This window comes from Zalophus californianus, chromosome 14 (genome assembly GCF_009762305.2).
Source record: "Zalophus californianus isolate mZalCal1 chromosome 14, mZalCal1.pri.v2, whole genome shotgun sequence".
In the NCBI taxonomy this organism is placed as follows: domain Eukaryota; kingdom Metazoa; phylum Chordata; class Mammalia; order Carnivora; family Otariidae; genus Zalophus; species Zalophus californianus.
The window spans coordinates 66,266,226-66,290,640 of NC_045608.1; the positions used below are offsets into that span (position 1 = coordinate 66,266,226).

Sequence of the window (24,415 nt, forward strand, 5' to 3'; positions counted from 1 at the left end):
ATTATTGATACTCTCCCCAATTTACCCATAAGGCTACTCAGGCACAGAAAGGGTAGTTAAGAGGCAGAACTGCGTTTTGAACCAAAGATCTTTTTAAGGCCTGGGTGACAGAGGGGCGCTTAGATGTGGATATATGTGTCTGAGCCTATGTGCAGGTTCAAGTGTGCACACACACGCTCGTGCAGTGAGCGGGAGAAGAATCAGAAACCCTCCAGGGACTCCCTACTCATCCCCGAATGAAATTCACACTCCTCGGCCCCACGTTCAAAGGCCTCCACTATACAGCTCAGACCCACGTTTCTAACCAGAGCCCTCGCTGCGTTCAGAGTATGAGACGACTCCTGGACAAGCCGGGCGAGAACCTCGCACCTCCAACCTGCCATCCCCCCACTTGGGAAGCACTTCCTCCAGCACTATTACAGAACTCCATCCATATCTGACTTTGGCAATATCCTACCCTTTATCGGTGGTTCTCACACCGGAGTGGGCAGAAAAATCACAGGGAGACTATTCTAAGGAAGGAGGAATGAGTAAGGGACAGGCGGGGGCTAGGTTGGGAGAGATAAACAGAGGGCTACGTGATCAGGCTCACAGAAATCCCAAAAATGTGGAGGAGGTATGGGGGAAACCAGAGATAAGGGAACAAACCAGAACACCCTGCCCTAGGCCTGTGGGGTGGGTGTCTTTTTTATGATAATCACTTGTGACCAACAAAGAATAACCAGACCCTAAAAAGGAAGTAAGCCATTGAAGGTGTTATTACTAGTCCTTGCTCAACGGTGGTATCAATAGAGATGTTAAAAGGATTTAAGTTCCCCGGTTAGCTTTCTATAAAAGACCAACCCTAAAGGCCCTCAGTGGCAACCCTGTAGGGATCCCTCTCACTCTTGAGAGCTTTTTCTATTATCTTCACTTAATGAACTTCTATCGCTTTACTCACCAAAAAAAAAAAAAAAACCCACCAGGAAACTGGAAAATGCAGATTCCAAGGCCTGCCTACAGAGATCCTGACCTTGTAGGTCACAGCTTGGGCCCAAGAATTTGCAGGTTCTAGTCATCCCGGTTGACTCAGACTCAAGGGCTCCTTAAACCACACAGTGAGAAATGCCTCAAGTTGCTGTAATTTACGTACACACACAAACCACAACAATTTGAGAGCAGAAACCAGGTTCTGTTCATCTTTGAACAAACCACAATGTAACCTACTGTCTTATATTTTAATTATCTACTACCTAAACCAGTATCTTGAAAACAATCAGCACTCAGTGAATGCTCATTAAAATTTGGTTATGTGAATTTTATCTCAAAAAAATCTTAAAAAAATAGGGAGGCACTCAAAACTGTTGCTCTATCTTGGACAAACCTACACATTGACCGATTACAAACAAAGCTTATTAAGGGAAAATAAATTAAATAGTACATGCCTGACCCACATCTATGGGGCATCACGCTGCCAGTGGCCCAAACCACCACTGACCTAGATTCTGAAAAGCAATAGCTAGACTCCTGAGCAAAGGCTGAAGAAACTGTTAAGTTCAGTTGGGCCAAGCTTCTGTCTTACTATATAAAAAATTATCTTAACACCTCACACAGGACCTGACACTCTTGTATAACTTATCCCAAAACAATGAGATTGGAAACTGCAGAGGCCTTAAAAGTAATGTCACAGGACTGTATTTCAGGATACGAAATTCCCCATATGAAAGATATGCAGTAAGTCTGGCTTAGGTTTTTACTGTCTTTTGGTTTTGTTTTGCTTTAGGTTGGGGGATAACCACTGTTAGAAATTTCTACTGGAGTGTCAAATAAATTTAAATGTCATGGCTTTAAACATCTGATTCTCATGTAATCTCTTTCCTAAAATAAGTTATACTCAAGAATAACAGTTCTTGATATTTTTAAGTTTAAAATGATTATCACCTTTGTGAATTACATGTATAATTACAGGACAGTTCCCAGCTCAGACTCTAGGAGCAGGTAACTATGGTGAGAGCTTTCCATCTCAGCTAAGCAGCCACAATGACGAGTGACAGATCAGAGACAGGAGACTATTCCTGACCCCCAGCAGGGTTCTGCACAGGATCCAGTGCACCTCATGAGACCACCAAATTTATGGACAACATAGTAACGAGTAAACAACCTAGTGTAACGAGTAAAGATCAATTTCTAAGCCCAAGTTCTATTTATCTTAGACCCATGCCTTCTGAGCGCCTAAAAGTGCTTAAGACTTAGTCAAGGAGTTCTGCTATTTCTCTGAGAGAGCAGTTATTCTATTCTTCATCTGAAACCACAAAAGAACCACCACCACTTACATCTAAAAGGTTCTTCATGACTTAAAAAGTATTTCCATGTATTACTGCATTTCATCCTGGGATCATATCCATGAGGTCAATGGAACAGGGAGAATCATTACCATCACCTCCATTTTATAAACGAAGACAGTGAGAAGACAAGACTAGGTGACTTGCCCAAGGTGGCAAGACTCAAAGCCACTACACAACACACAATAAATACGGGCTGAAGCTGAGAGGCCTGGGCAAGAGGGAGCAGCGACAACTCAGAAGGAGGCAACGGTGGGGAGAGCAGGCAGTTCGTGAGTGCGCTGGAGGCCGCGTCCCCCAGCAGAGGGCACAATGCTTGGCAGAACTTGCTCCTACACTTGGCCAGATGCTCAGGGAAGACAGTGCAGGAGGCACCACTGTGCCCCTGCCTCTGCCTCAAGATCACCCCGAGCTATAAGCAGCAACAAAGACAACTTGATCAGAAGACAGCATTTACACAGCCAAGACAGGGGACCAGGACCCGCGAGAATCCTCACGGTAAGACAACTTCAACGATAAAATGGGCAAATCAGGGGCGCCTGGGGGGCTCAGTCGTTAAGCGTCGTCTGCCTTCGGCTCAGGTCATGATCCCAGGGTCCTGGGCTCGAGCCCCGCATCGGGCTCCCTGCTCCGCAGGAAGCCTGCTTCTCCCTCTCCCACTCCCCCTGCTTGTGTTCCCTCTCTCGCTGCGTCCCTGTCAAATAAATAAATAAAATCTTCCCAAAAAGGGCGGGGGGGCAAATCATTTATACTATGCACTGAGAACCTAATCTGCCTCACTTAGGGACTGAGACAGGTGGGAAATAGAATTCACACCTTGTTCAAGGCTACCCCAAAAGTTCAGGGATGGCAAAACTGAAATAACAGAATCGGGTTATTTTAAGATTGAAAGAAACCTTAAAAAGAGCATTTCAGTCACCACTACAGATAAGGAAACTAAAGACAATGAATTGGCCCAAGATAAGAAACAGATGAAATACACTTAGACATTATGATAAGAGATCTACTATAGTCGATGACTTTCACACCAATCTTCCTCACCAGCCAACGAGCCATTTCTCAACAACTATCATCATACTTCTTACCTTTTGGCTTTCAGCACATGTAGGACAGCTCTCAAAAACAGCTCATCAAATTCAACCTGTAGTTTCTCCACGGAGTAGGGCTGCTGGGCCAAACCCAAGCCTCGGTTGTGGCTCACAAACTGTGCCCAGTGGTCGCTCACATAACCAAGGGTCATCCTGAGCAGGAGGAAAGGCAATACGGCACTTTTCATTAATACACTCAATCCTGGCACCTTTATATTACATTTGAAGCACTAATTTATTCAATACATATTTATGAAACACCTACTATCTTCTAGGCTCTGAAGAGAATTCAGTGAGGGGACAAGCCCTACCCTCATGCAGCTTACATTTAGTGCAGGGCAAACAGACAATAAACAAAATAAAGTAAAAAGTACAGTCTGTCACATGGTCATAACTGACGATGAGGAAAATAAGTAGGAGAGGGCACTAAAGTTTCTTGGGAGTTGGCCAGGGTAGGGGGGTTGGTTGGGAGCAAGAAAGACCTCACTGAAAAGGCACATCCGAGTAAAGACTGGAAGAAGTCACACAGATATCTACGGGAAGAGCATCCAGGTAGAAGGAACCACCAGTGTGAAGGCTCCAAGGCGTGTTCAGGATGTTGGAGGAACAGATAAATGAGAGGGAGACTGGCTGAAGAGGAAATCAGAAAAGTGACAGGAAACCAGAACATGAAGACCAGGCCACTGTGAACCCTTTGGCTTTTACTCTGAATGAGACTGGGAGCAAAGGGGTGACATGAGCTACTGACTCACCACTTCCAGGGAACACTGGCTATTGTGAGAATAAGCTGAGGGGGGAATAAGGGCAAAAGCAGGAAGGGAAGTGAGGAGGCTCTTACAATTGGAATGAGGGAGAAATATCTGAGAATGAACTAGGGTGGTAGCAGTGAAGGTGGGGAGAAGCAGCTGGATTCTGAACACAGCATGTTTGTTTCATTACTTCAAAAGATGCACATCTTTCACACTGTAATCCCCGCAACTGGAATGTGTATTAAATTGATAACATGCCATACTTTTGTAGCATTCTTTCCTTAGAGGCACACAAAATGCATCTTCAGATCAGGTGGCATCTTAAGATTTGATGACAGTGTTTTGAAGCTAGAGATGACAGAATCGGCTGTTACACTGGGTGTGGGGTGTAAAAAGACAGCGCTGACACCCAGTATTCTGGCCCAAGCAACCAGAAGAATAAAGTTGCCACTTACTGAAGATGGGAAGGCCAAGGAGAAGTGGCTTGGAAGGTGGGACGAGGGTGTGTTCAACTACAATGTTTGTGAGTCATCCAAGTAGAGGTGCTGAGCTGGCAGCTCAGCTTACAAGCTTGAGAGGCATGGGCTAGAAATAGAACTCTGAGAATTGTAATAGTATTTCGATGATATTTAAAGACATGAGAATGGATGAAGTCCCAAGAGCAAGTTTCAATGGAGAGAAGAGGTCCAGTAACCGAGTCCTGGGGCACTCCGACATCAAGAAGTTTGGGAGTGAGGATGAAAAACAACCAAGGAGGCAGAAAATGAGGAGCCAGGGAAATGGAGGAGAAACCAGAAGAATGTGGGATCCTGAAAACCAAGCAAAGAAAATGTTTTAAGGAGAAAGTGAACAACGCTGAGAAAGCTACGTAAACTACAATAATCAGCTGTAAGTATTTACAGAGAAATATTACAGAGTGACTACTGACCTTAAAGCAATAATAACAATGTCTCTCCTACAGAGTTATTGGGAGAATAAAACGAGAAGGTACATTCCTGGCACACAGTAAACACTCAATCCTACATCACACATACGAACCCAAGGATAGGTTTTACCTTATTTACTGAGCAGAATCAGAAAATGAATGTCTGAACTTCTGATAATAAGTAAATGGGCTTTTAGATTTAAAGAAATTACTCTCAAGTCACCAGCCATCCTTTCTCCCACCATCTCATTTTCATTACATTCTTCTAAAGGCTTTCTCAAGACCTTAAAAGTCACCTCCAAGCCTTGCAGGGCATCCTATAATCATTTACCTGGCTTTACAAAGCACATGGATACACATAAAAAATAAATTAATTACAATCAATTTTGTTTTGGAAACATCACTGAGGAAGGGGAGAAGTTTTAGCTGCTATTTTTTGGAGGGAAAGGAGGTTGGAAGAAATAACAGCATACGGACGTGCTGCAGGGAATGACAGTAAAGACAGAAAAATTAATGATGCAGAAAAGAAGATACAACATTAATAAAAAGCAGCACATGTTCTCAAAATTTATTCATACTTGATAATAAAAGCATAAACCCATTTTTCAATCAAATAAATGATAATGCTTTCCCCAGCTCAAAACAGCGGCCACTGACGGAAGTCTTTGCAACTTTCTTCAAAGGGAATTTAACAGAAAATCAGAACAAGAATAAATAAGAGAGGTAACAGGAAAACAATGACACGAGAGGACTACTGCCAATCTTCCACAGCTAAGTGACAATTCCCAGCAAAAGTGAGGAGGTAGAAGAAAACAGGGAGCAAAGGAAAAGGAGAGAGGCTTCAAAGAGGCTTCATTTTCCTTGACCGAGCTGAGTTTCTCTGGCCAAGTTCAACCCAGCAACTGCTTTGAGAACCTTGACTCCAAGGACAATTCTCTAGCAAACCAGTTAAATCTGAGATAATTAACCAACTATTCCGACTGGAAGCATTTATAGAATTCCCATCTGATAGGTGGTGAAAAAAAATTCTTACTTTTATGATAAATCAGACCTGAAACCTACACCGAAATGTCCATCATCCCAATTTCACACAGCATGTGTGTCTGAGCCCAGTGAAGGCAAACAAAAACAGATGTAGCAACAGCAGTATTACCTGATCATATAACCAACTCGCTTCACAAACTGCCTGTAGCGTGCCCTATTAAAGGTTTCTAACCCCACAGCCAGAAGCTCCACTAGTGAGTTAGCAAAGGCAAAAATTTTCATCATCTCTTGAGGTCTTGTTGTTTCAGGTGAATAATCATCTAGAAGTTAATGGGAGAAAAGGAAGAAATTATAATTACTATGAAAAAACACGGAAGGACACGGGTGTAAACACCTCAGTGAGGAAACAAAGCCAAGGCAGAGAAAACGTACAATCCCCACTGCTCTGGCTCTTCTATCAACATGAAATGGGGAACCTGAGACAAACCACAAAAATAAAAACAACGTATTAAAGCCGGGCGAATTGGGGGGCGCCTGGGTGGCTCAGTTGGTTAAGCATCTGCCTTCAGCTTGGGTCACAGTCTCGGGGTCCTGGGATCGAGCCCCACGTTGGGCTCCCTGCTCAGCAGGGAGTCTGCTTCTCCCTCTCCCACTCCCGCTGCTTGTGTTCCCCCTCTCTCTCTCAAATAAATAAATAAAATCTTAAAAAGGAAAAGCTGGGTGACGTGCACGCTAGCTGACCTTTCTGCATTTCAGCACTAGGTGGGAAACTACAATCACAAGAGAAAGGAAGGAAATCTCACTGGGATCTGATGCAACCATGTCCGCATGGTATGGTCAGGCACCAGGGAACCTGAATCAGGAACCTGCCCACGATGGAAGGCTGGATGCTGAGTTCCTGTGCTGAGCTTGCCACCGTCCCATTTAACACATGACAAAAGAAATCAGTCTACCTTTTGCTTTAAACCCAAGAAGATGTTGAAAGAGTTCATGGAACGGAAACTGGGATAAAAGGACAACCAAGTCATCTTCATTAAGGAGAAGCCAACTGGTCTCGGGGTCTTCGTCCTAAGGGAGAAGATGCAAAATCCTGTCAGCTGATTTGATCAGAATGCACCATGGTCTAGAGTTACAAGAGCTAAATTATCACAGATGCAAGAGGTACCTCACGTCCATGTGTCTCCATGGACTTCTCCTCCTACTATCAGTTCCATAGATGGGCTGTAAATCCCCCGAAATTGCAAGCACAATTTTATGTGCATCTGGATTATATCCATTCTTCTGTGGTTGAAATTCTCTCATTAAATGTCCATCCCAAAGAAGATTTAAATGAAAAAAATTCCTCTAGAGTGGGGAACCTTACTATAAAGCTCAGTACTTTGACAACATGAATTAAAGAACCACATACTCAGTCCAAGTTATTTTAGCTACAAGTCTCTTGCTCCCAAATCAAGGCCTACTGTAGTATTCAACTGTCTTATGGCTGAGTAATTTTCATTTCCTATAGATAACTGAAGCTCTACTGCCAATTGGTGCTGATAAAGCAGGTGAGAACAACAGATCATACATAGAGATTACATAGGGGAAAACTTTAGCGTTTTTTGTTTAATACCGAGCACTAAAGTCATCTTAGAAATCAAGTTGATTTGTGTCCTAAAATATGCTACATTCAAAAAGGGAATGCTGTAAAAAGATCCAGACATCCTGAAGAATGTATCACCTCAATTTCAACAAGGGACTAATGTAATTCATTCATAATTTCCCAAGCCACTCTCATTACCCCACTGCCAACCCCACCCCATTTTAGGTCCTAAATGGCTAACAAACAAGCCTCAGAAACTCTACTTAGAGCAGTAGCTCTCAACTCTGGCCATACATCAGAATCACCTGGGAAGCTTTTACACATCTGGACGTCCGTGTGTGGGCCTGGGCAAGATTTGTAAGTTGCCCAGGCGGTTCTAATACACAGCCGGCATCAAGGAACCACTAATGAGCATAATCCAGAGCACCTTCCTCCCTGCAGCCTTTTCTGAGTCAACAGCACTCTCAACATCCTCATCTACTCCCCAAGTTCTTGGATTCACTCAACAGTCAGGGAGCGCTAGCCAGGGGCCAGGCACCACTGCAGGGTCCCCAACCATCATCTGTCTCTGGGAGTAAATGCAGGAAACCTCGCAGAGAAAAGACTTCTCTCTCAGAGGAGAACACTCTTGGGGGAAAAAAACCTGTTCCACCACAATCTTTAAAAGACCAATTTGCACCAGCTCCTGAGAAGCTCTCTTCAAGGTGACTGTTGAGTCTCTAGCAGAGATGTCTGAAGAGTAAAATGAGTGTGAAGGGGCCCCCCGTTTCCGAAAGAGCACTGAGGCAAATACACAGACATGATCCCCACTGCTGCCACGGCTGTCATTCTGAGAACTGTCTGCGGCAAACCATCACTTCTTTAAAAAGAAGGAGTCTTAGTAAATCTGGTTCCTGGCCACCTTGGACAGCACATCAAGTCAGGATGTGGACCATAAAAAAGCACTAGGGCAGGGCGCCTGGGTGGCTCAGTTGGTTAAGCGACTGCCTTCGGCTCAGGTCATGATCCCAGGGTCCTGGGATCGAGTCCCGCATCGGGCTCCCGGCTCAGCAGGGTGCTTCTCCCTCTGACCCTCTCCCCTCTCATGCTGTTTCCCTCCCTCTCTCTCTCTCTAGTAAATAAATAAAATCTTTAAAAAAATAAATAAAAATAAATAAATAAATTTTAAAAAGCACTAGGGCAGATAACCAGCTGGAGGAAAAATTCCTTACAGATGCACTAACCCTGTGTACAGCTGAAAGAAAAATCAACAAGCACCATCCTGAGAAATCGGATTTTGATCATTCAATTCTCACCACGAATAAAGAACCATCTTCACCTTGCAAATGAGAAGATCTGGATAAGAAGTATTCGTAAGAGTTAAAGGAAGACCTTGGTAAGCTCCAGCTCTTTATTATACAGACTCATGTTACCTGATTGGGTGGGGGGCGGGGGGGAGTTGCAAGCCCAGGAACTTGTTACTACATAAAAGAAAATCCTAATATAAATTTTACACCATATGAAAATATTGCCAGGTTCCAAATTCTCCCGGCTGAACAGGAAGATACCCTACACAAGGATGACGACACAGCACACCGGCTTAGAGACTCCACCATTCAGTGACCTGATCTGGGAAACATCCTTCACCCCTGGCACCTCGGTTTTCTCACACCAGCACCTGCGCCTCAGGGGGCTGTGGGCAGAAGTCAGGGAGAGACTGCGTGACAACGCATGGCACGTAAGAGGAGCCCGACAACAATTAATGAAAACAATGAGATGCCACAAGTTACCTCTTCTCCTCCTTCATCTACCAGCGTCCACGTCCCGGATGCAGGCCCCGAGGAGGATGGCTTCTGCTCACTAGGCTTCATGTGGCACAGGAACTCCGCTCGATTTCTAAAGGACAAGGGAGATCGCTCCAATCACACAAACACAGAAAGCCTGCATGCATGCACTCTGGATCATCTATGCAACGCTGCACAAGAGTCAGCCAGCCACCCAATCTTCAAATGGTTTAAATTAGCAAACAAGAAATAAGAACCGGCGGGAACTCAAGGCGGCTAAAACCTCACTAACTTCATCGTGCAGACCTTGAGGATTCTAGATCAGTAGTGACAAGTAACTGCAGAGAAGCGGTTATGCTGGCCCAGCTCCCGCACGCATGGGACCTCGATACATACGGATTGCTGCGGGACCTCACCTCCAGCCAGGCCTACAGACTGTTGCCAGGGCACGACTTGAGGAACCATGCTTTGCTGAATATAAAAGGATAATCTGCAGGTAACTCAGAAGCCTGTTTAGGGCAAAAGGGTACCTCTAAATGCAAAACCATTTGTAAGTCAAAATCCTATCCACCATGTGTTGGAGAGGCCCCGTCTCCAGGCAGAGAGGGAGAACTAGAGACAATTTCCTGCCAACCAGACTTCACAAGGTGTTGGCTAGACCTGATGAGCAGGTGTAAGTGGCGAAATTTCTTCTCTTGGACTACAACACGGTTCTCAGTCCTCTGTTCCTTCCCCTCTGGCCGGACCCTGAAAAGTTCATCCATTCCTTCCTGTTACAGGAACTTTCTCCCATGACTTCCAGTTTGCTTCCCTTTCAACCCAAGGAGCTCCAACCCTGAAGCTCCAAATGCCCACTGGTATCCGTCCCTTGTATGTGCCCACCTGTATGCCTCAATGACCTCAGACTTTCTTCCTTATAATACGGCTCTCCTATTTGTCTTTTGGTCTGTGGGCGTGTCAATGCCCTCACAGTCACTCAGGCCCGGGCGTCCACAGAGTTCTGTTGGAACCACTCCTATTCCTTATTTAGTCAGCTACTTAATCCTTTTCTGGGAAGGTAACCTTTAGGTTCCCCTTTAAGGTTCACCATTACCCCAACTTGGGCTCCGAGTCAGACAGGTTTTCCAGGACTGAGAGCCAGGGGTAGTAACACTGTTCAAGGTCACGTAGACGGAGACCGTGCCTTCTCCCCCAGTTAAATGTCCTCTTGATGATGAGTTGGGATCCTGAGTCAGGAGAGCCAGAAGCCTCTAACTGTAATTCAATTAAGCAGAAGCACATCTTCTTCTGCCTTCAGTCAATCCTAGCCTTCCTTGATACGACTTTTACCTTTATTCAAAAGCCCTCAACTGCTACAGGGCCAGACCGTACCAAATCTGGATCCCTCAAAACCTTCTATAACCCACGTCGTGGTAGCTATCCCACTGCGTGGCCACCTCCCATGCAGTTCTCCGCTCCAGCCAAGCTGATCTCCTACCTGTCCTCCACACAGCCACCTCACCTGGACTCTGGGCCACTGCCTCTTCTCCCTGCCAATAGTGCCCTGCCTGCTCCTTCTCTGAGATCTACCCCTTTCTTGCAACCCAGCTCCTGCACCTGGAACCTTCTCTCACTGCTCTACCTCCTCTCTTCAGCCTCTCCAGTGCTAGCATGCCGATCGCAGCTTCCCAAGCAAGCACTCAGATCTCTGCACTTCTTTCCCTCTCTACTACATCTCTTCTTCTAAGGAAAAGATGATCTTTCTTGTCTCTCCATGGCACCTTTCACAATGACGTATATGACAGAAGAGGCAAACCCACTAAAAAGGAGGACCCAGAAAAGCTTAATTGTTTATATATAAGCAGTTAATAAGACCACCTGGGGACAAAGGGTATCCAACCCAAAGAAAATCTGCAATATTAAATTCTGGAATGCTGACACTTCCCTTAGCAGTTCTCTGGATCTGGGCAGTTTAGGAAGCCAATCCTTTGGTAGAAAGAAGTATTTCAATTTCTACTTCATTAAGCTCTTCCGCACTTACTTGACAGGAGACATTAGCAGAGCAAGGGACTGCATAAAATGAAAGACCCCTGATGGATTATTCAACACTTTGATCTGAAATCAGAAAAGGAAAAGGCATACTTAGAAAACCAACAACCCAAGTATCCATTATCGTAGTTCACCAGCATTCTGACAAAGGGAGCGGTTATGAAAACAAAGATGGAGATGGCACGTAATCCACAAGCGTGAGAGCGCGGCTCTGAGCTACCTGGCAGTCCTGGTTCGGCTGCACTCAGAGCAGCGTGAGCTGAGGAGCAGACTTCAACTACTGTAACTATAGGACGAAGCACAATACTGCTCTTTTAGTCCAAAGGCAAAATAAAACAAAAAAATCCTCCTCCTACCTAAAGAGATTCAGACTTCTCACCACCAGAAATACTAAAGAAAAGGTCATGTGGAGAAGTTGAACCTGGCATGTACTTGGCTTCCACCCATCTGAGCGGTTGCTATGAGTAACGAAACAACCCAAAGGCAAGCAGCAGAGAAGAGAAACTGTGAACCATATAGTCAGCACTGAAGGTGATTATATGAGAGCCAATCACACAGGCCTGGATCTCTGTTAGCAGAGATAGCTGGGAGATGCTCGTGGTTTCTTTTGCCTACACCAACTGTGCTGTGAGGTGGATTAATTTAGGAAACTGTGTTGAATATTACCAAAAAACAAAACAAAACAAAAACAAAAAATAAGTCCCAGTGAGTCTTCCTGCACAGAAATTTTACAGAACTAAATACTACTGAATCTACCAAGCCAGACTATAGGGGAACTTATGCAATTCTATCTTAATTTCATCAATTATGGGTGGCCCAAGAAGTTCCAGCATAAACATGCCTGTGAATACATAAATATATACTAAAATATTTTAAGAATTTTATTTTAAATATCAGTGTGTTTAAGTAGTTTTTTAAAGGAGAAAAAAAGCAGTTTCTTCAGGAAAAATGTTTAACAAAATCTCTCATCCCACTCAAAATCAGAAGACCATCATCATACCTGGATGAAAGGAACAGCCCATTTACTAACACCAGCTGGGCATCGAAGAATATGGTTTAAAAGGAAGAAGTGATCACCAGGACAGCCAACTCTTTGTAACACTGACACCTGAACAGGGAAGGACATACAGTTTCACTATTTAATAAGAAGAAAAGTGTACCTAGGGGCCTAGTAAATCACTTAGCCAATGTTTACATACATGAATCTTTTAGAAGAATAACCAGAGATCTACTGTATATACACACATATATATAGTATATACACAGTATATAACCAAAGGTACACTATCAACACGTTGAGTTTCTACCACAGAGGCACACAGAGGCCTAAGAACCTACGAGTACTATGATAAAAATATCCTAAGTTGGGGCACCTGGGTGGCTCAGTCGTTAGGCGTCTGCCTTCGGCTCAGGTCATGATCCCGGGGTCCTGGGATCGAGCCCCGCATCAGGCTCCCTGCTCAGCGGGAAGCCTGCTTCTCCCTCTCCCACTCCCCCTGCTGTGTTCCCTCTCTTACTGTATCTCTCTCTGTCAAATAAATAAATAAAATCTTTAAAAATATATATATATCCTAAGTAGTTTCCCTACAAACCCAGTTTTTATTATCTGGCAAAATACAACTTACGTTCCTGGCCACATGTGAATAGATACAAGCCAAGTAGTTTAATCTAGTCTCAATTTGTAATAGATTCTCAAACCCAAATAAGTATGCTTGGGACTTTACCACATATGTAAGAACTCTAATATTAACCTAAAAAAAAGCACCCAAGGCAGCCCCATTGAAAACACAACCACTAAACAAATAAGCCTCCTTCTCTAATACACTTAACATCTTTCTTAAATCTCCCAAATCCTGACACCAGCCTTTTTTCTAAGTTTTTAAAGTATGATTGAATACAACACCAAACACTAGATAATAAAAATAAATGTATGGCGGGTTTTAGATCAGCCACCTATATTCTAAATACATATCCCATCTTTAATTTAGCATGCTTCCCACATTTCCATTTCTTCCTAAGCTGAAGGGATGAGATTAAAGTGTATCAGAAAGAAAAATATTTTGTGCTTAATGACACACTAGGTAAGTATAACTTATTTCCATGTGTCATGAACAAAGAAAATGTCACTAAGTAACACAGTAAATGAATTAGCTGAAGAAGCTGTCGAAAAAAAACTAGAAGAAGACATAATTCTTCAATTATTTGTTCCCTTACCAATTTCTGCAGCCAGAGAAGAATATCGTCATGGAACTGTGTATCTTCATTAACCCTTCTGGTGAACATGAATAAGACACTGATGCACTCCTTTAGTTGACACAGGTCAGAGGGAAAGCTTTCTGTCTGTTTACAAGCTATAAATTAAAAAAAAGATTAAATGAGCCCCACATAAATGGTGTTTTGGAGAGAATTTTTAGTGTCTCTACCTATAAATTAATTAATTAACTAATTAATTAAATCTTTTCAAAATATTTAGTTCAGATAAAATCCAAGGGGAAAGTTGCATCAAAAATATCTGAATTTGGGGGAACCTGGCTGGCTCAGTAGGAAGAACATATGACACCTGATCTTGGGATTGTGAGTTTGAGCCTTACGATGGGTGAAGAGATTACTTAAATAAATAGAACTTTTTAAAAAAAAATCTGAATTTCTACTAAATATGTAATCCAAAAAAGTATTTACCTTTGTGAAGTATTACAAAGTAAGGGAAAATTAACTTCATCAAATCCATTTTTTATTTAAAAATCAGATCACTGACCTAATCCCAGCTCTTTGATTAGTTACAAAAACAATGAGGAGGAAGGATTTCTTTTTTTAAGAGAGAGAGGGAGAGGACGAGAGAGAATCTTAAGCAGGCTCCACACCCAATGCAGAGCCCAATGTGGGGCTCGATCTCACAACCCTGAAATCATGACCTGAGCCGAAATCAAGAGTTGGACACTTAACAAACTGAGTCACCCAGGCACCCAGGATTTTTTTTTACTTTAAATATCCCTAGTATCTCCCCCAGAAATAAAAACTGCATAATTCAATTAGCTAATTCATACTTAACACATCATACAATCAAAGCTGGGGTTTTTTAAAACCCAAATATGATGAAAAATGCAGAACATCAGAGATCCTCTGATGAAAGTTATATAAAACAGCCCAACAAACTAGACAAGCAAAAATAAAGTACAAAAGATACAGGATGAAAAAGTATGCTATCAGTTTTATAATCAAAATGTATTTGAACTCTACTTGGTAACAAGCACATACATTAGGACTAAGGGACATTAATGATAAAAAGCAAGCTTTTTGGCTTCCCAGAGAAGCAGACACTGACAGCCCCAGGGAAGGGAGACCTAGCACTGCTCCCAAAAAATGGTATGAAGCCAGATCTCAATCCTACTTTGGGGAAGGCAAGGTAAAACAGCTAGCACCAATGTTCCCTTATAATACCAATTAGTACACAATCAATTCAACTCCTCACTTCTTTCCTCATTGCAGACCATGAGAAAGAGTGAGACTTGGACGATTCAGAGACTTGGACGATTCACATACCTCGGCCTTGAATTGCTAAAGATCTCAGAAGAGCTGAACCATTGAGTAAGGCATAAATGTAAGACTCCACTTGCAACTTTGAGAGCACAGAGGTGTATGAATGCAGAGCGAGGGTCTGGTGGAGGTGCTCAGATTTGGCATCAAATAGCTTCTTTAGCTCCCCCAGTGCATTTTCATTCATCTCTACTCTCTGGTAGCGATGATAGCCTGAAACTTTCACTTGATCTGCACAGATACCCTAGAGGTGGACAAAAGGGTAAAACAGGAAACCAGTTAACTCTTTACACTTGAAATAATCAGGCTGCAGGTATACGATATATTGGCTTCAGCACCACCTTCAAAGAGCTTATAAATCATAGTGAGGGGACAATCCTACCACATAGGGAACAATAAATCAAACATATAATCAGGGGCCAAGAGGGATAATGCCAATCACAAAGCATCACAAGGTCAAAGAAGAAAAAAGAAACCCTAAGAAGAAAATAAGAGACCTTGTCCCTAAGACTCTCACGACTGATAATCTTACCTTCAACTTTATAAACACGGAAGTCATATGATATCCCCGCAACTTCAAGGGACTTCAAAATATCTCTGTACCTACCCTCATCATTCTTTGATTCTGCTCAAAAGCAACCCCTCTCCTTTCCAATACTAACACCTCCATCTGTGTTCCTGATTCTATCCTCTTTTTCAGTAGTTTTCAAATGTTCCCCTCTCCACAGTCTCCTATCTAGGTACAAAGAGAGATACAAAGGTCCCCCAATGAATGAGGATCAGGGATGGGGGAAAGCACGTGTTTCTCCTCAGTATCTCCTCCAGCTTCCCTTCATTGCCAAACTTGCCAGGAGTGGCCTCCTTTTCTTTGCCATCCTTCCCAGGCCACTGGGAAGTGGCTTCCCTAATGGTCACCTTGGCCTCCACAGGGTCACATCTAATTGCCTTCCCGTTTCCTCATCTCTCAAGTTTATTCCACGGATCATCCTCTCCTTGACCCTCTCTACCCATTTGGATGTTCCTGGCATTATGCCCAAGGTTACAAACTAAATGGTCCACAGGCTGCATCTCACCTGGAAACATGACCCGCTTGGCCTCTACTCTATTTTGTTGCCAACATTCACAAATCAGGATCCTTCACACAGAAATCCAGATTTCCAGTTCCTCTTAGGAAGTGAAAAGATGTGGCAATGTTGGACCAACACAACCATCACGGCAACAATCAGCTAGAACTCAAGAGCGGCTGCCCCCACTGGACCAGGCAGGAGCTTACTAGCGACCACCGTCCCACTCGGCCCACTTCACTCCTCCAGGTCACCTGCGTGGCCCCTGCAGGCATGTGACTTTGTGACCCCTACACTGCACTACTCTGGGCTAGGACGGGGTCAATGTGAGTACAAGCATACTCCAGACCTGGATGGTATCACAAGAGAAGCAGCTCCCCTGCAAATCCCCCAGACTCCCAAAAGCTTTACAGAACATCAAAATACCTGCACAGACAACTGTTCGTCCTTAAAGTGCCACAGTCGACTTTTCGCATTTTGGCAATCAGACGTCAGGGCAAGTAGCTCAGCTTCAGCCAGCAGTAGCTGCTTCCTACATCGTGAGTAGTTCAAAAGCAACTCATAGAATTCATGCCTGTCCTGATGAGCCATGCTGTCGAATTCTTCTAAATACGACTCAACATTTTCCAGCCATGAACCAGGCTCAAAGATTTTTAGCTGTTCTTTAGTAAATGGTACTAGTTCTGGTTGAGATGGGAGCTCTGGGTAGAGTCGCTCATTACGAAACAAGGGTTTCGCTGCCACCAAAGCTGATGCTTCTCTAGCAATTTCGGCTGGCAACTGAGGATACAGTTTTTTCACTCTAGGTGGCTGAAAAATGTCTTTGGCTTCACAAGAACTCTGCAAGCCAACATTTTGTAGCACCTCTGAAGAAAAACCCAAGGCTTGCTTGTCTTTCTTTTTCTGAGTTTCTCTGACCTGTAAATTTTCCGTTTCCTGCTGAGTATAAAAAAAATTAGATTGCAAGGTGCTTTCAGAAGGTGCACACTGTACCAACTTATTTTCCTCTACTTCTGTAAAGTTCTTGGGGGTGTCTACTTTGGTTCCGACATTGTCTCCAGGGTCAACCTTCAGCTTCAGTGCATCATCCCCAACACAGGCTCTGACCTCCTCCCCTTCCTTTAGGGTCTCTGTGTTCCATGTCAGGGACCCTTCATTGCTTATAGTTAAGGAGGTGAGTGGTACATCAAACATTTCACTCTCGTTTTGTCTACTGGCAGCATTCTGGAGCTGGGAATCAGTTAACACCTTCAGACAGTCTCCTTTGAATCCACAAGCTGGAGTAGGGATTTCCAGCTCTCTGGAGGTTTTTGGAAGGGAGACTTCATCGGATTCTTCCCTCTGAAGGGTTTCAGATTTCTTCTTTTCCTAAAAATGAGATTTATAATGTGAAATAATTTATAATATAGTAATAATTGATGCTTTCAACATGAGAAATTCTTAAATTGTATACAAAATCTAAATTTTATAATTAGCAAATGGAGTCTAAATAAACTTCCTAAGCAATGTGTTTCATACTTCCTGTTATTATTCAATTTTGACTCTGTTAAATGTGGGAGATTCACTAGTCTAATCCCAACAGAGAAAGACATCAAAAGCAGCAGCAAATTACGATTCATGAACAGAGGAGAAAAGTTTTAATTAGTTCATTCTCCATTCTCCTAGAGGTCAAGAGAACAGTGTCCACATAGTGTAGGCCTCAACAGATTTACCTTCACCTTGACAAACATATTCACTTAAAACTCACACAGAAAGAGTCAAAGAACTTGAGCAATAAAATAACTATAGTATTAGATTATAACCTACAGAATAAAATAAATATCATGAGTCCATACTGACATAAATAAATAATAAATGGGCAAAAAGTGATACCCCTCCCTACAGAATTCCAATCAATAAATGTAGATGGAATGAGAAAAACAGAAAAGTCACCATTACAACACCATGTTAATAACTGCCACAGGCAAAATCTGCCAATGGATGCTAAAATGAGTGAGTGAAAATGTAAGCAGAAACAAGAGAGCTGGATAGCATCAAAGTATCTCCTAAGTATTTAGTAATCACAAAGGGGGAAATAGTAAAGTTCAGTGGAGAATTCCGGCAAACAATATATTAACTGCGTAATCAAGACTGATTAGACCAGTAGCATATCCCCATGTGATGTTCTGAGAAGGCCTATCACTTCTTCAAGTACCCCTTCCAGTAACATATAACCTCAATCTAATCATAAAAATATACCAGACAAAAACTCAAATTAAGGAAGGGTCTACAAAAGAACAGAAACATGGGGCCCCTGGGTGGTGCTGTCAGTTAAGTGTCTGACTCTTGGTTCCGGCTCAGGTCATCTTCTCCGGGTTGTGAGATCGAGCCCCACATCAGGGACTGCGCAGAGTCTGCTGAAGTTTCTCTCTCCCTCTCCCCCTCCCCATGTTCGCTCTCTCTCTAAAATAAATAAGTCTTTAAAAAAAAAAAAAGGAATAACAGAGATGTTATGGTCATCAAAGACTGAGGAACTATCAAGAGATTGGAGGAAACAACAAAGACAGGACAACTAAATGCCCTGTAGGACCCTAGACTGGATCCTGGAATAGAAAAAGAACAGTAGTAGGAAAACTGTTGAAATCCAAACAAGTTCTGTATCTGAGTTAATAGTTTTGTGCCAACATTAACTTCTCGGTTGTGACAAATGTTCTATACCACAGAATTTATGATTATGTGAGAAGGTGACATCAGAGGATGCTGCATGAAGGGTATATGGAACTCTCTGTACTATATTTACAACTTTTCATGAAGTCTGAAATGATCTCCAAAAAACAAAGACAAAAAAAAAGTTAACTGTTAAAAGAAAGTCCAATAAAATGAGTTATGGTTTTTAAAAAAACACCTCGGGCATTAACACACAAACTAGATACACAGCGGGGCACCTGGGTGGTTCAGTCGTTAAGCATCTGCCTTTGGCTCAGGTCCTGGGATGGAGGCCTGCCATCGGGCTCCCTGTTCCACGGGAAGCCTGCTTCTCCCTCTCCCTCTCCCTCTCCCACTCCCCATGTTTGTGTTCCCTCTCTCGCTGTGTCTCTCTGTCAAACAAATAAATAAAATCTTAAAAAAAAAGAAAACCCAAACTAGATACACAGGAAAACATGCTGATAAAGAAGAAAAAAATTATAGGAAAATTCTTTAAATAAAATTGTTAAACGCAAACAAACTGAAAAGAATGACTACATCACCCAAATACTCCCCTTTCACTATGAAATTTTAAGAAGACAAACCTGACAGCTTCACAAGTTACCAGTGATTTTGGATTGTGCTGTCCAGCAAATGTTGACAAGAACCAAAAATATAAGACCTTATATGTACCTAATATTAGGAAGAAACAATAAACGTTTTTGAAATGGAATTTGAGGTCACTTGCTGGTAATGGCTACCAAACATTTACAATGGTGGTGACTGAAGAAGCAATGTGCCCCTCCAAAATTACTTTAATCTACACTGTGAACTGTGGATATCAGATTCAGATACGAGCCACACAATGCATACAAACGAGTTTGTCAAATTGCCTAAAATCATGAATAACAAAAAGCATTACACAAGTATTTATAAGAAAATGAACAAGTGGGTCTAATTACACTGCAATGATGTTTAGCACACTTCTATAATAAATAAGTTTGTCAGACTGGGAGGTCAGAAAGAGAAAATCAGGAGACGGAGGCCTATGGTTACTACAGTGAGAGAAATGCTGGTGTACTGGTCAGGAGAAAGGCCAAATTTAAGTGAGTTGAATAATCAAAATATAAAATTAAGAAAATAATTTCATTTATAATGAGCAAAGAACAAAATATAGAAAGATAACTTTAACAAAACAATTGTAAAAGATGTACTCTGAAAATTGCCAAACATCATTAAAAGAAATTAAAGACTTAATAAATGGAAACACATCCCATGTTCATGGATGAGATCACAATATTGTTAAGATGGCAATCCTCCTCAAACTGATACATAAATTCAACATAATCTCAATCAAAAGTCCAGCTGCCTTTTTTGCAGAAAATGACAAGTTGGAACCTTAAACTCGTAAGAAAATGCAAGGGACCCAGAGTAGACAAAACAATCTTAAAAAAGAAGAACAAAGGAGATCTCATACTTTGTAACTTCAAAACCTACTATAAAACTAGAGTAATAAAGACAGTGTGGTTCTAGAATACAGACAAATAGATCAATGGAAGAGAATTGAGAATCCAGAAATAAAACCTTATATTTAAGGTCAACTGATTTTCAACAAGGGTGCCAAGACAATATAACGTACAACGAGCAGTCTTCAACAATGGTGCTTAACAACAGGATATCCAAAGAGTGAAATTGGACCCTTACCTTCTTCCATCATATACAAAAATTAATTCAAAAAGGATCATAGACCTAATGTTAAGAGCTAAAACTTTAAAACTCTTAGAAGAAAACATAGATGTAAATCAATGACCTTGGGTTACACATGACACTAAAAGTACAAACAACAAAAGAAAAAAATAAATTGAACTTCACAAAAATTAAAAATATTTGTGCTGAAAATGACGCCTTGAAGAAAGTGAAAAGACAAGCCATGGAATGGGAGGAAATAGTCGCAAATCAATTATCTCATAAGGGACTTATATTCAGAATAGAAAAGAGAATTCTTGTAACCGAATAATAAAAAGATGAATAACCCAATTTAAAAATGGGCAAAGGATATGAATAGACATTTCTCCAAAGAGGATATACAAATGGCACATAGAAAGATGCTAACATCATTAGCCATTACAGAAAAGCAAATCAAAATCACGAGACGCCATGTCATATCCAGTAGGAAAACTATTTAAAGTCAGATAATGGGGCACCTGGGTGGCTCAGTCGTTAAGCGTCTGCCTTCAGCTCAGGTCATGATCCCAGGGTCCTGAGATTGAGTCCTGCATCAGGCTCCCTGCTTCTCCCTCTCCCACTCCCTGCTTGTGTTCCCTTTCTCACTGTGTCTCTATCAAATAAATAAAATATTTAAAAAATAAATAAGGTCGGGGCGCCTGGGTGGCTCAGTCGTTAAGCATCTGCCTTCGGCTCAGGTCATGATCCCAGGGTCCTGGGATCGAGCCCCACATCGGGCTCCCCGCTTGGCGGGAAGCCTGCTTCTCCCTCTCCCACTCCCCTTGCTTGTGTTCCTGCTCTCACTCTCTCTCTCTCTCTCTCTGTCAAATAAATAAATAAATAATCTTAAAAAATTTAAAAAAATAAAAAATAAAAAATAAATAAGGTCAGATAGTAAGTGACAGTAAGGATGTAGAGAAATTAGAACTTCATACACTGCTGGTGGGACTGTAACATGATGCAGCCACTATGGAAGACAGTTTGGCAGCTCCTAACTGTGGTGATGGCTGCACAACCTTATGATCATACTAAAAACCACTGAATTATACAGTATAAATAGGTGAATTGTGTCGTGTGTGAATTACATCTCAAAAAGCTATGAGAGATTTTTAAAATTTACTGAGTTGATGAATGAGAAGTAAGGAAGCAGAGACTGGAACGTGGAACAGAGATTTTTATTTCTCTTTTCTTGGAAGAGACCTCTGGGGTTGTTAAATGCTAACTGGAAGAGAAGACAAGGGAGCTGGAAGCAGCCACAAGACGGGGCACATGATCAAGGGCATGGCAAGCAACCACACCTCCTCCAACCCACAGGCCTCCAGAGCCTTCCTACCCAACCTATCCCTCAGGCAGTTTTTAACCTCCCTGTGTCCCATCTCACTCCATTCCAACCCCACCTCACTCAGCCCTCTCTCCCCACTCTAGGATGGCCCTTGCAATTCCAAATTCTTTCCCTCCAGTAAACAAAATGAGGTCTCCAGCTGCTAATCCCAAACTTGCCTGCCCACTCCCAGCAGCTGTAGAACAGATAATGAAGCCAGAGACTCAGATGAATTTTTTAAAAACTTCCTAGCCTCTCTGGAAAGAACACACAAGACTTTGTTCAGGTTTTATTTCCCCTGGGGTAGAACTCAGTGCTTCTCTGGGTTTCTAGAGTGGAACCAAAGAAAACTCTCTACCTGTACTGGTTAGGGAAATTAGGTCCAAAGAGAAATTAACCTGGAGTTGGCCCAAGGAAGGAGTGGGGGAACGACAGAGAAGCTGGTGCTTTGATTCAAATGGACCATCCAGACCAAGGAAGGCAACCTGGAGGGAAGGATGGACAACCATTCGAGCTGATGGCAAAGGCCTGACACTCCCTTGAAGATCCCAGGACAGGGACAGGACCTCTATGGTATGAATGCAGAGAGAGGGGATTTGCTTAGATCATCACTGATGCCAGAGTCTCAAGAGCAGTGGTGAGCTCCCTGTGGCTTACTTCACTTTTCCAAAGCACCAAATAGGGGAGCAGGTCCTAAACGGTCTCCAAGCCTGCGGCCTCTGCCCCACCACCAATTCATTCCAAATGCCATTTTAACATTGGCTTCCGCAAAACACTGCTCTGAACACCACAAACAGTCACAGCTTTCCACTTAATGAAAGACGGATTCTTACCCCTGGCCCTCAGTGCCTTTGATGACTCAGTTATGATCATGCCTCAAGACAAAATCTTCCTTCAGTGACCACACCAACCCCTCCATACATGCTTTACTCTGAACTCCTACAATATGTACTTGTCATCCGGCCCTGGTTACAGGTTAATTTATCTTTAAATTCTGTCTCCCCCCACATAAACCACAAGTATCTTAGGGCCAGGCACTATATCTTATGTCTTTGGATCTGATCTGCCTCTGATTTTTGACAGTGTTCAATAAATGTTTCCTGAGACAATAGTGATGACCTATAAATCACAAGGATTTATTGCATACCAACTGTATAGGGGGCTCTGTCCCAGGTACTAGAATAAAGAAATATAAAGAAATTTTTCAATTATCCAACAAATATTTATACTTACCATATGCTCTGGCACATTCAGAAATTTATTTTTATATACCTCTCAGAAAGCAGAGGGAATATCCAATGAATTCAGAGGAAACTCAACTTTTATGCCAAAATCTGAATCTATTCTTATACTAAAAATATAAAATTTCACTTAAAAATAAAAAAGCCAGCTTCCAATTATTTTGCCTAGAGATAAAGATATGGGAGAACATACTGTATATATAATAATCATTATTCATCACAAAATAAAATTCAAATGCAACTCCATGTGTATCAAGTCACGTGTGCAAAAATTCATACTGACATAATTTTATTTTAAGCAAAAGACACGTTTCTTACAACTAAAAATGCCCCGGAGATTAGGAATCTGTATTTTTTTACTTTTAATCTCCACCTAAGTTACATATAGAGAATAAATATTAAAATAATTCCACAGAAGGAAAAATAATCAAGCACTGATACAGAAATGGAAGAATTGTTAATAAACAAGGAAAAACAAACTTAACTACACATCACAGTAAACATGCTCTGGAGTGCTGTGTACATGTGGGAAAAAAACTAAAGAACTCACACAAACCACTACCAACAATTATCTCCAGGGCATTTCATTTCTGCTGTACATTTCTCTGTGGGGGTGTGTGTGTGTGTGTCCGCTCAGATGCACGTACTTCTTGAAGCAATGAGCACTTTTGTAATCAGAAGAAAAGTAAAGAGTGTAGGTTCTGGGGCACCTGGGTGGCTCAGTTGGTTAAGCAACTGCCTTCGGCTCAGGTCATGATCCCGGAGCCCCGGGACTGAATCCCACATCCCCACATCGGGCTCCTTGCTCAGCGGGGAGTCTGCTTCTCCCTCTGCCCCTCTCCCCTCTCATGCTCTCACTCACTCTCTCTCAATTAAAAAAAAAAAAAAAAAAGTGTAGGTTCTGGGAAACAAATTGGAAGTTTCCTCACTCACAGTTCTTTCTCTCTGAGCTGGAGTAAAAAAAATTACAACTCCTTTCCTTCTGTAAAAATAACAATGAGCTGCTTCATTATGAACAGTGAAGGTTCAAGTTTATACATTTTGTAGAATATTTCCATGAGGGGCGCCTGGGTGGCTCAGTCGTTAAGTGTCTGCCTTCAGCTCAGGTCATGATCCCAGGGTCCTGGGATCGAGCCCCGCATCGGGCTCCCTGCTCCACGGGAAGCCTGCTTCTCCCTCTCCCGCTCCCCCTGCTTGTGTTCCCTCTCTTGCTATGTCTCTTTCTGTCAAATAAATAAACAAAATCTTTAAAAAAAAAAAAAAGGAATATTTCCATGAGAGTAATCTAAAGACAGGCTGTTTACCAATAATGTCTGTATCCGCAGCACTTAGCACAATGTCTGGCACAGAACAGATAAAAAGGGCTTGGACACGTGGGTCTGTATAAATCAAAAGCTCTTGGGGCAACTATACCAGCTCTCCTTGG

The 24,415-nt window shown here is 42.3% G+C and overlaps 1 protein-coding gene across 4 annotated transcripts in view; it reads right to left on the reverse strand.

Moving 5' to 3' along the window:
- EPG5 (ectopic P-granules autophagy protein 5 homolog) overlaps positions 1-24,415 on the reverse strand; it is a 101,509-nt gene that overhangs the window by 71,601 nt on the left and 5,493 nt on the right. For all 4 annotated transcript variants that reach the window (XM_027575793.2, XM_027575794.2, XM_027575792.2 and 1 more), the window contains exons 2-10: positions 16,465-17,406; positions 14,981-15,218; positions 13,655-13,791; positions 12,441-12,548; positions 11,433-11,506; positions 9,419-9,524; positions 7,021-7,135; positions 6,237-6,387; positions 3,407-3,562 (exon numbers count right to left, since the gene is read on the reverse strand). In XM_027575793.2, the coding sequence (XP_027431594.1) occupies positions 3,407-3,562; positions 6,237-6,387; positions 7,021-7,135; positions 9,419-9,524; positions 11,433-11,506; positions 12,441-12,548; positions 13,655-13,791; positions 14,981-15,218; positions 16,465-17,406 (2,027 nt within the window). The remainder of the gene's footprint in view (positions 1-3,406; positions 3,563-6,236; positions 6,388-7,020; positions 7,136-9,418; positions 9,525-11,432; positions 11,507-12,440; positions 12,549-13,654; positions 13,792-14,980; positions 15,219-16,464; positions 17,407-24,415) is intronic.